The sequence below is a fragment of the Eleutherodactylus coqui genome, chromosome 7 (assembly GCF_035609145.1).
Source record: "Eleutherodactylus coqui strain aEleCoq1 chromosome 7, aEleCoq1.hap1, whole genome shotgun sequence".
In the NCBI taxonomy this organism is placed as follows: domain Eukaryota; kingdom Metazoa; phylum Chordata; class Amphibia; order Anura; family Eleutherodactylidae; genus Eleutherodactylus; species Eleutherodactylus coqui.
In genome coordinates, this window is record NC_089843.1 from 163,284,453 (window position 1) to 163,296,595 (window position 12,143).

The 12,143-nt window shown below is 42.6% G+C and overlaps 1 protein-coding gene across 1 annotated transcript in view; it reads left to right on the top strand.

The window, feature by feature from the left end:
- Positions 1–1,741: 1,741 nt before the first annotated feature.
- TACR3 (tachykinin receptor 3) overlaps positions 1,742–12,143 on the top strand; it is a 147,266-nt gene continuing 136,864 nt past the window's right edge. The window contains exon 1 of the mRNA XM_066574887.1: positions 1,742–2,187. Coding sequence (XP_066430984.1) covers positions 1,742–2,187 — 446 coding nt within the window. The remainder of the gene's footprint in view (positions 2,188–12,143) is intronic.

The window sequence follows — 12,143 nt, forward strand, 5'->3', positions numbered from 1 at the left end:
GGACTAGGTCAGGGAATTTGGTATGCCTCCCTGAAGAGGTGAGTTTTTATGGCGCATCTGAAATTTCATGCATCGTGAATTGTCCAGATGCCTTGGGGTATCAGAGGATAGGTGCTGCTCTGGTGAAGTCCTGTAGGCGAGCATGTGAAGTTCGTATTTGAGGGGTATTTAATCTGAGTGTGTTAGCGGATTGGAGTGTGCAGGCTGGGTTGTGTTAACCCTTTCCAATCCACCGTCTGACGTCTAAAGACATTATGATTTAAGGCTGCACAGCTCTGATGTTGGAAGACGTCCGTCCGGGGTTCTCTTACTCTATATTGCCAGCCTCTCTGCTGTCGGAGCCTATCCAACGTGTCACCTCATGCAGTACTGGCTTTAGCCAGCATATAGCGCTGGTGTATAATGGCAGAAAAAGAGTAAGCCCCCTAGGAAAACCAGGATACAAATTGGATTGGAAAGGGTTAAGTGATAAGATTTAATAAATATCATTCTAGTATTGTTTTTGAAACTAAAATTGCAAATTTTTTTCTAAAACTGAAAATAAGCAGAAGTAGTGAAGATAGATAGATTACATTTGCAATAATGCATTTTCCTGAGAACACATGCAAAAAGCACAATATAAGTGAACCTTCATGCTGCATTGATAAACTGTGCTCTATTCCATCCGAAGGTGGGAATTTGGCAGGGTGCAGATAATATGTTGATGTTCTGTAGTCAGGAATCTCAGGACATACGGTAGCACCTTGCTTCGTCTGTATGAAATGTGCTATACTTTGCAGTGAGCAGGGATAAGAGTGGATGATACAGAAGTACTATAACACTGTGAATGTATTCATGTGGCCAATTACAGCACATTTTATTTTAATTACTTCAGATTAGAAATAATTAGCATCTAATCCTTCTCATTTGATACTTTTCAGGTCAATCTGTATTATCTGCAAGGGTTAACTGTTGTCCTTGTGCACTGAAGCATTCTCTTCAGCCCAGGAGCAGATTAGCTGCACACTGAAGCTCTTCTCCATCCAGGCAGCAGTCAGTTTACATGGGTGATACAGATACTATGAGGATTCATTGAGAAGAACGATCCCTCCAGTAATTCAGCACCCTGGACCCTGCTGGATGGAAGAATGTACAGACAGATAAAAGGGATTCTGTTGTTTACAAACAAATATGGCAATGGTTTATATCCCATAAATATGCTTTATGCAGTGCAGCAGCATCAGAAGAGACATTTCAGCACCATGGACCTGACATCCCCTCTTGAGAGAATGCTTCATACACAGTGCATAAATAAAGCAGCATCACAGCAAGCCCCAGGCATGGTGACACTAATATCCTGACACCTGTGACAACGACTGGCTGGCATTAATGTCTCCTCTGTGTACTGTAAGCAATGCTGAGACTACCTGTGCACAAGGAGGGAGTGTATAAGTGCACCCTGTGGTCTTTCACTCATCTCCCTCCCTGCTCTGATGTCACAGGCATTTTCCTAGACATTGGAGGAACTCATTCTATAAAACCCTGTTCCGGCTCTCTATGCCTTCACTTGTTCTCAGCTCCCTGGAAGGAACTTAGCAAGAAGTTCATATATTCTATATTCATCTCACTTGTGTTTCTAATAGTCATTGATGGAAATGTGCAAGACAGTCCTCAGCTGATTGTATGATGAACTTTGACTTGAACCTATCATTCTTACACTGATTATCAGAACTCTTCAAAGACTTTTGTAGAAGGAACAACAATGACCTCCTCTCCAATAAATGTGACAGCCGAGGATGGAGTGGGGATTTTTGCTCCTCTTGGGGAAGGTTTGCTATGGCAGAAGAATGTGACTCAAACTACTAATGTCACTTCCCCGGTTGCGCACAGATTTGTGCAACCTCCCTGGCGTATAGCCCTCTGGTCATTGGCTTATGGATCAATGGTGGCTGTAGCTGTATTCGGTAATATCATTGTCATGTGGATCATACTAGCTCACAAAAGAATGCGGACAGTCACAAACTATTTTCTGGTCAGCTTGGCTTTCTCTGATGCATCGATGGCTGCTTTCAATACCTTGGTGAATTTCATCTATGCTCTTCACAATGAATGGTATTTTGGGGAAGCATATTGCAGATTCCATAACTTCTTCCCAATTACAGCTATCTTCGCCAGCATCTACTCTATGTCAGCTATAGCTGTGGATAGGTAAGTTAGCAATCACAGGTCCATTTAAATGAGAGGGCACTTTTATGGGGCAAATGTACTTAATGATGTGATACATTCTAACAGTTTCCATTTATATTGGTAATATTGAGCTTAGCTCATCTTTGACTACTATCATATTGTATCTGTCATAAAGAGTAATACAGTACAATAACTACAATAGTCATGTTTGTGTGAAAAGCTAGTTTTGTGCATGAAGGTTGAAGTGTGTAAAGCATGTATCAATCAGATATCAGCCTACAACTGTCAAACAAACACTGTTTGTAGGAAATTGTGGAATGTGACAGATTTAGGATTTCATAAAGGATTTGAAATATGTCACCTTTTTTCAGGGTTGACATTAGAGAGAGAGCAAACTGGGCAATTGCCCAAGCCCAAATTGGCAAAGGGACCTCCTGCTTCAGCAGTATTGTTCAGCTGCCCACCAATAGAATTGAGCGGACAGACAGTTGAAAAGCGGTGACATATGGTCCACTATCAAAGTGGACAGCACGTGCCAATATACGTACCTCCTGGGAGTCCTAGTCTCTGCTCTGCTTGCTGCACCAGCCTGCTGCTGAGCATCAGGATGTTGTTAGCATTGCTTTATGCTATGTTCTGGCGCTATAAGGCCCCCTGTCCATGGCCGTAACGGAAAATCGCCAGCGATATTCCACTGCGGGGGACGAGGGGGAGTGCTGACAGGCCTTAGTGGTGAGCCTATCTAATAGATAGGCTCACTGTGGAGAATTGTAGCAAATCGCGGCATGCCGCAATTTGAGTCTTGTGGGCGGAGAATTGCTACCATATGATTCTCCACTTGTGGACAGGGGGCTGCGCTTTCTATAGCAATGCTATGGAGAGTGTGCACTGCGCTACTTGCAGCCGGATTATCGGACAGGAGGCCTTAGGCACCAAGATACCGTAGAACAGTGCTCAGCAACAGATTTAAACAGTGAGCAGCAAGCAAGAGATCCGGCATCCCTAAAATCACGGCTTTATTGAGGCATGTTAAAACTCCAGCAGCAAGGATATACAATGGCGCGACATGCTGACACGTTTCAAGCCGTCACAGCATATGAATACGGCGCACCTACTCCGTTTAAAAAGAAGCATACAACCAATAAAGAAGCAAAAAAGTAGTCATGTGACTAAGCAGAAAGAAGGGAGAGAAAAGGGAGATAGAGCACCTGGTAATTAACCCTTAGCAGTGGAAAATCAGGTTAGATCACTTTTTAAAACCAAATTGGGCGCTGGTTTTCAAACAAAAAATCCAGTATGTTTGTATATGAAGTCCTTTTTGATCGTTTTGCTTTACCTAATGGGAAGACTGACCCATTCAATGTCTTAAGTGCACATAGATGAAATATTGCTAGCAGGTATGTTGAAAAAAAAAAGTGTAGAAACTGCAGAAACATTTGTTTGTTTATTGGTTGTATGTTTCTTTTTAAACTGAGCAGGTGCGCCGTGTTCTTAAGTGCTGCTGTGACAGCTTAATACGTGTCAGTTGTAGCACCATTGTATCTCCTTCCTGTTGGGATTTTAATATGCCTCAATAAAGCCATGACAGCTTTTCTTGCTGCCTTCTGCAATTGTTTCCGAACAAGTCTGTGCATCCTGCTGGTGAGCTGCTTCATTTTCTCTGTATAGTAAGCAGAGGAGAAGCCAATTGTCTGGTCTGAGTCTTTCATTTTTCCCTCTGGTCTGGGGACTAACTGATACACATATTGTTATATGTAAATGTGTCTTAGCAAGAACTGCTGGCAATCCACTTTCAGCGTATGTTCATACCAGGCGGATTTTGGTGCGCATCTGCAATAAATCCACAGCATATCCTACTTTGGTGATCCAAGTCAAAAGCCACATTATTTAGTGCAGATTTTGACAGGGAACTTGATGTTGATTTTTGTATGTATTGGTCTGCATAGGCTTTGGTCCAGAGAAACTTATCCTTCAAGGCAGGCTTGTCCTGCAGACATTTCCTTTTCTTTTAATGTAGCAAAGAGTCGATATGTGTGTGTCAGTACTGCAAGTTGCAAAATATCTAGCCTGTGGACACTTGATTGTAAAATAAGAGCAATATGTATATATCTATGAGTCAAATGTGTAAATATAGGACTCGTAAATAAAAATAAATAGTCATATATGTATGCAGGAAACCTTTTTGGTACATGGATGGCAATGTCTGTAATAATGTACTAGTTGGCAAATAAAGAGTTAGAATATTTTTCAATTTGTATTATAATCAGATTTCTTTCCTGTACTTTATCATCTTACTATAAACTGCAGCAGTGATTGTTGGTTAGCTCTCAGCTTACTATGCATTAAAGTATGTGCACCACTAAAGAGGCTGCAAGCCGATTACCACGTGCCCCCCCAGTAATCCACTTTGTCCCTGTCAAAAATGTCCAGACATCTGATGTTGAGAAATAATTTTGAATCATAACAAGTGTGGATTAAATTGGGAGCTATACAGATGAAGTTGGATTACAGTTCCTGTTTATGTCAGGGCGTCTTCCCACGACCGCATTTGCACATTTTTGCGTGCGTAAACTATATGGACATTATGCGCAGAGAATAGAACCCATTGATGTCAATGGATTCGTTCTCATGAGTGCGTCTTGAAATGCATGTGCAAAAAATAGGTGCCGTTCTATTTTACAGTGTACTTGCGCACCAGTGGCCCCATAGAAGTCTATGGGAAGTGTGCAAATGTTCCATTCTGTAAAAAAAAAAAAAGAATACATCTGGACCTCATTAGACTAAATAGCCTTTTAAGGATGGTTTCACACGGCTGAGAAACTTGCGTAAGATTTGTGCATTGTGAGACACGCAAATCTTGAGCGAATGTGAACCCCATTCTTTTCAGGTCCCATTTTTTTGCTTTCCTCGGAACACATCGCCCATTGTTTTTAGTGGGACAGTAAAATACATTGCACGGCAGGTAGTGTGCCCACAAATCCAATGCAAGGTTTCTCATTGAAAATAATGGGAAATGCTTGCCGATCCTCCAACGCGACTGAAAGCCATGCCAGAAGACCGCTACTTCACACAAGTGATAGGATGTGTTTTTGCCAGAAAAAAACGCTTCATGTCGCCATAAAAACACATGCTGGCGAGCGCTATATCAGCCCAATATTGCGCTCATCCATCTGTAGTTAGCCTGATCCACGGAAGGGGAGTGCATAAACTGACATTGCATGAGCAATAAGGACAGTTCTATGCATGCACTCAAATCTACCTCATCAAAACTTGTTCACTGCGCAAATGTGATGTCCTTGAGGTGAGTGTATTTGCACATACGGCCGTCTGAAGTTGCCCTTTAGGGCTTAAACAGATGATTGTGTTTTCACATGGTTTTGCATTTTCAAGCACGTGAAATTCACGCCTGCAAAATGTGACGGAGCAAATCCATTGATTTCAATGGGATCGTTCACATGAGCTTGTTATGCAGAAAGCTGCAATAAAAGTCTAAAAAAGCAAGGGAAAGGGCTCATTCATACAACGAAATTTGTGCAGCTAACTTACATGCCCCCAAAAAACGCAACTATTAGGGTGACTACCCACTACAGTTTTTGTTTTCACTGCGAAATTTGCAGCGTTTTTTTTTCTGCAGGGGTGTATGGGACTTGTAATGTTAAAATCGCGATCGCGCAAAATTTCAATTTACCGCGAAATCGCAATTTTAACATTACAAGTCCCATAGACCCCTGCAGAAAAAAAAAAGGCTGCGAATTTCGCAGTGAAAAAAAAACTGTAGTGGGTAGTCACCCTTAGAACCAATGGTTTTCTATAAAAACAGTCAGACGAAATAATTTTAGTTGCGCAAAAAAAAAAAAAAAATCACACCTAAAAAAATAGGACATTGTCGCCTGAAATTCAGCAACTGGAATTCCCTGCTGCGTGAAAAGATAAGTCCTGACCTATCTTTGGTGTGCAAAGTGCAGAGACCTCCATAGACTCCCATGGGAGACTATGCGAGCCGGCCGGCAAAGGGAGATGAAAGGATTCCCCTATAGTGGTGAGAGAGAGAAAGCAATGAAGGAAAGCCCCGGGGTAACCCCGTTTATCACTGGGCACTCCCTTCATCTCAGTGGGCCCAGAGGGATTCCCCTTCAGCGGAGAGAGAGGGGTTCCCCTGATTCCTCCTTCTCCCCTGCAGGGGAACCCCTCTGTACCCGCTACAGAGATATCCTTCCAGCTCTGCTGCAGGGGAACCCCTCTCTCCCCACTACATTGAATATTCCTCTCCTCTGTTGAGGAATCCCTCCATCCCCACTGAGATGAACATGAGCGATGTTTGCCTGCATGGCACCTCGATGATGCTATGTGGGAAAAAAATCGCGGCATGTTTAATCTTGTGCGTGCTCTTGCATCACCCATTGTTTTCAATGAGGGCGGCGGCAGCATTGCACCATGTGCTAGGTGCACGCGATGCAAGGTCACCCATTGAAAACAATGGAAGAAACTCAGTGAACTTCCATCGCAGTTGTCAGCATTCCCAAACTGATACAAGATTGTTTTCATATGAAAACGCCTCACATCCTTGAGGATTACACATGGATGGCGAGCGCAATATGGGGGCAGAATTCACGGACCCATATCATACTCGCCCGTGTGAAATTAGCCTTAAATCCTAGAACACTGGCACTTTTTAGGGGGTACTACGCCACTGCTGTGAGTGGGTAGCATACTTGCTTTAATCCATTTTAGTGATTTTATTTTTTTTAAAAATGAAAATAACTTAAATTGCCGTAAAAAGATCGAGGAGCCTCTTAAGTCTAGTCACATTTCTTTACTGACTCTAACAAATGAAAGAATAATATTTCAACATTTTCAGTTGCAATTGATCACTGCCAAATGACTCCACAGTTTTTTGTCTTTTGCTCTGTTGTGAATTGCACGATAACCAGAACAGACAGTTGAGCTATTACATTTAACCAAGGTGAGATTAAATCCAATATCACCACATTAATGCCTTTCTCCTGAGTCGGTGCAGCTTTTTGTGAATGTGTTAGGAATATATCTCAGACTTTGAAAATCATTGCAATGAATCTAATGTGTGCGTGGGGGAAGATCAAGATCAAAAGTCTTACCAAGATTAGTTCTTCAGTGGCTTGTCCATGTTTACCACTGCAGAATGTTTAAATAGGAATCTAACAGCCTGATACCTCTTAAAACTCTATGCAAGGATAATATGCATGCTTCCAATGGTAAAACAAGTTGCCCCAGTGCGGAAAATCCAAAAATACATTCATGCTAAGTAAATGCAACATCTAAAAATGAATCAACAGACCCAAAGTCCAAGTTATTTTCTATGCATTTCAAATACCATGATTCCCCGAAAATAAGAGGCACTGTCAGGAATCTGGGGTCCAGGTGACTGGGAGCCCCTGAATAACCCGCAACCCCTGTCCCTACCTATTTGCTCCATAGGCTAAGCCCTAGGGCGACAACTGGACAACAGTCCCTAGACTGGGTAGAGATGCAGGGGCAGGAGCCAGACACACAGACAAATACAAGAGACAAACAAACATAGAGTCAGGTCAGGCAATCCGGGTCGGCAATGGGAGAGAACGCTGTACAAGGGGTCAGGCGAAGGCAAAGTCAAGTCCAGACCAGGTAGGTCAAAGCAGGAGATCAATACAAAGGACCGCGGGTGTAGCTGGAGACCAAACATACACTGGCAACCTAGGAGGAAAACTGAAACCTTTAAATGCTGCCAGAACTCCTGCCCCAGCAGCTGATCGGGGCGGGGAGCCTGACAGCAGCAGAACCCAAACGCAAGAAGCTGGGAGAACAGCCCCCAGCGTCTGCTAAGGACAGGCAGAGACCCAGACATAAAGCAGCAACTCTAGAGCTGAGATCCAGACATCCAGCAGGGAGTGCAGAGCAGAGACCCAGACCTCAAGCAGCAACTGCAGAACAAGCGCGCCCGGGCGTCATGGCAATGGGGACGCGGCGCGGGCAGTAACCTGCTGCATCTCCAGCAACCCAGCTAACTAGGCGCACCAGATCACCGGGGCCTCAGGGATGTCACCAAGACTCTGACTCCTCTGCACTGCACCCCATGGCCCAGGCAATAGGGCCCGTAGTGCAGGCATGGAGACCCCCAGAGCCTCCGGACCTGACAGGCACAGGGTCTTATTTTCAGGGCGGTGTCTCATACTCACTTAGCAGTTGTCGTTCGGGTCCATCCCACTGGGTTATGGGGCTGCTGCAGACTTCCATGTAGTCCTCAATGCCGAAGAAGCATTTCCTGCTGATGACAGGGCTTGAATACCCTGCCTTCAGCAAGCTATTGCTTCAATTGGTTCACAAGCGCTGCCCCAGCCAATCAAAGCAGGTGTTCGATGAACCATTCCCAGCCATTCAATGATGTCATTCAGGACTCGAAGAGGCACGAGACATGTTTTTGAGCTTGACTCAAATCCAGCATATAGACGCTTTTCGCGGATACAAAGCCAGCAGTGGTGTGTTCTCTTTGCAGAGGAGTGTCCCCCTCCTCTCCAAAGTGAACACACCACTACTGGTTGTGTATCCCCAGCTAAAGTACTGAGGAAGGGGCACAATGGCCCCGAAACGCATCTATATGCTGGATTAACTTTCAATAAAAACAAGTCAAGCTCAAAAACACGTCTCGTGCCTCTTTGAGTTAAATAGGATTGCGCTTATAATCACAATTTTTCCTACTTTTATCTCAGGTCCCCCAGACTGGCACCCTGGCTGGGTATGAGATGATGGATGTTATATGTTCTAGGCTCTAGGCTTGCATGGAAGACAGAGTAACATATGTTATTTAGTGAGAAAAAAGAAAGTTTATACTTGCCGTCCTAATAGTGTCATATGTCTCAGCTCCAGCTGAGAACAAAGGCTCTGTGGAAGAGCTGAAACGCATCCCCTGTGTTTTTTTTAACGTGGATATGTAAGGGCAACGATGTATTAAAAAAAACATGTCCTTTTTAAACTATATATCGGCTTCATAACTTTTTCTCTTGGAGAAATTTTGCATACTACTTTATGTTGTTTAGTGGCCAGATGGCCAGGGATTTCTATATGTTTGTGTACACTGTGACAATTAAGAACAGTGTGAAGATTGTGTTTGAGTTCTTTTTAATTTACCACAATAAGGGCAAAAACGCATGAACGTGGTTTTCTCCACTTATGTGACCGTGATAATCATGGACTTATAACGGGACAAAATGAAACCACTGATTTCAGTTTTGTTTTCACTATTGGGATTTCGTAGCCATGAAAACTACGGACGAGAAAAGAAAAGGACGTGCCCTATCTTATGAATACATTGTGTGGGGAAGATTGGGGCTGCACCTATCTTTCCATGGAGATTCAAAAGCTGGGGAAGTGGAAGAATTTTGCTTTGTTCAGGCGCAACTGTGCTGGCAATATGTTTAAGCCATAAAGAATGATTTTATTAAGTTTGTACTAGACGGCCTGTATGTGCTTTACTGGTGTTTCAACCATCCATCTGGTGGAGGAAAGATGGCGATACGATGAGGTAATAACCCTCAAGTTGCCACACATGGTGTTTCAGATGCGGGCACAAGAAAATGTTGCAGGACACTGCTATGGTGTCCTGAATGCCTGGTGTCCTGTGGTCAGTGGAACAGGATGGTTTCTACATATGAAAGTGATGTGTTGCAGCTAAATAGTCAGGAAGGCTGAAAGCTGAATAAACTGTGTATGAAAAGTCTGCTGCTGGCATTACAGAGAGGTAAAGGGCTGGAAGCCAAAAATTCCACAGACTGTGAGACTGTCTTTATTGTGGATACAAGACTCTCACTTTTGTGGGAGTGAGATATGGAGGAAATTCTACATACATTACTACAGCAGATAGTTAAGCAAAAAGAGGATGATGAAAAATGTTGGGTGCAGTTGGAAGCTAATTCTTCAGATGTGATGGCATAACAGGGTGTGTCCCTGCCAAAGGACTATCACAAAGGTCTGTTTCTCTGGAGGACAATTGGAACAGGGAGAAGAGCAAAAAGTGAAGTTCATTCTGGGCTAAGACTTTCCATACTTCTGAAGGTTGTGGGAAGAAGAGGATCATGTGTAGCCTCCTACAAAGTCTTCTCTACAACGGTTTAATCATGTGAGCCAGAAAGACGTCTCTGAGCAGTTGGTGGTTGGAGTTCCACTATGATAATGTGAACTGTGCCCAAGGGCAGATGTGTTCTGAGGTGCTGCAGTGCCGCAAGACAAGTCTGAAGGGTGGTGAAATCATCCCAGGGATTGGTAACTGGGTGCATAATAGACTTGTAAAACCTGATGGACATGCTGCTAAAAGTGTATTGCAGGTTGTGTCTATTTTAAAAAGAGTTGTTAGAAATGCCACAGAACAAAAGTATGATATTATGATTGCAAAGTCATGTGACAGCTTAATATGTTTTTTTTGCAAGGTGGTGCAGTAGCGTTTAAGAAAAAATATATGTTTGTTCAGCCGATCGCGGCTATTAACCCTTTAAATGCTGCTGTCAATTCTGACAGCGGCATTTCGTTCGGGGGTCCCGTACGGCCCCCTACGGTGAGATTGGGGGAGCCATGCAGGTGTCATGGCTGCCTATCAAGCCATTCCTGTGGGATGGCTTGATAGGCTGCCAGTCAGAATGCAGTATGACGTAATGCTATAGTGTTATGTTATACTGCAGGAGCAATCAAAGCATCGCATATTGTGGTCCCCTAGGGGGACTTAAAAGTTCATTTAAAAAAAGATCAATAAAGTTTTTTTTTTTGTTTTTTTTTTAAAGTTATAAAAGTTTAAAAATTCACCCTTCTTTTGCCATATCTGTAACTAAAAAATCTAAATCATAAAAAAATACATATTTGCTATCGCCGCGTTCGTAAAAGTCCGATCTATCAAATTAGCACATTATTTACTCTGCACGGTGAACGTCGTCCGAAAGAAAAAATAGAACGCCAGAAAGGCACTTTTTCAGTCACTCTGTCTCCCAGAAAAAATGCAATAAAAAGCGATTAAAAAGTCGTATGTATTCCGAATTAGTACTAACAGAAACTACAGAACATCCCGCAAACAATGAGCCCTTGCTGAACAATGTTGATGGAAAATAAAAAAGTTATTGCACGCACAAGATGACCACAGAAAATAATAGAAAAAAGTTAAATGTCTTTGAAAAAAAAAAAAAAGAGTAGGGTAAAAAAAAAAAAAAACTATATGAGTTTGGTATCGTAGCAATCATACTGAGCCATAGAATAAAGTTATCATGTTGTTTTTGTTGCAGTTTGTACGCCGTAGAAACAACTTGCACTAAAAGATGGTGGAATATCGGGGGGGTTTTGTCATTTTACTCCATTTAAAATTTTTTAAAAGTTTTTCAGTACATTATATAGTACTTTAAATAGCAGCATTAAAAACTACAACTTGTCCCACAAAAAACAAGCCTTTATATAGTGATGTTGATGGATTAATAAAGGAGTTATGACTTTTTTAAAGAGGGGATGAAAAAGCGAAAATGGGGGAAAAAAAGGCTGCGTCATTAAGGGGTTAATCATGGAAGAAACGAAAATGACATTGAAAACTTTGAGTTAGCCCTGGGCTCTGAGATGTAGCCCATTTAAGTTAAGCCCCTTCTACACATAAAACTTGGACTCATGAAGAACTTTTTAAAGGGGATGAACCATGGTGCAGAAGCTTTTTAGCACTTCAGAAGAAAATTTCCACAGCTCAGTGATACTAAAGTTAACAAAGGCATCTTCGTTGATCTGCAGATTCGTTATCTTCTTAAAGATAAAAACTTTGATGAAGTTCTTCAGGGTCATGAGAAAGCAGCATGGGAGGCATTTAAAGATGTTGTGCCTTGCTTCCTGGGAAATCAAAGCGTTGACAACTACGTTGAGATTGTGAATAAACGTCTAGAAAAGTACCATCGATTAGGTTGCAACATGTCACTCAAAATCCATTTCCTCCATTATCACCCGGATTT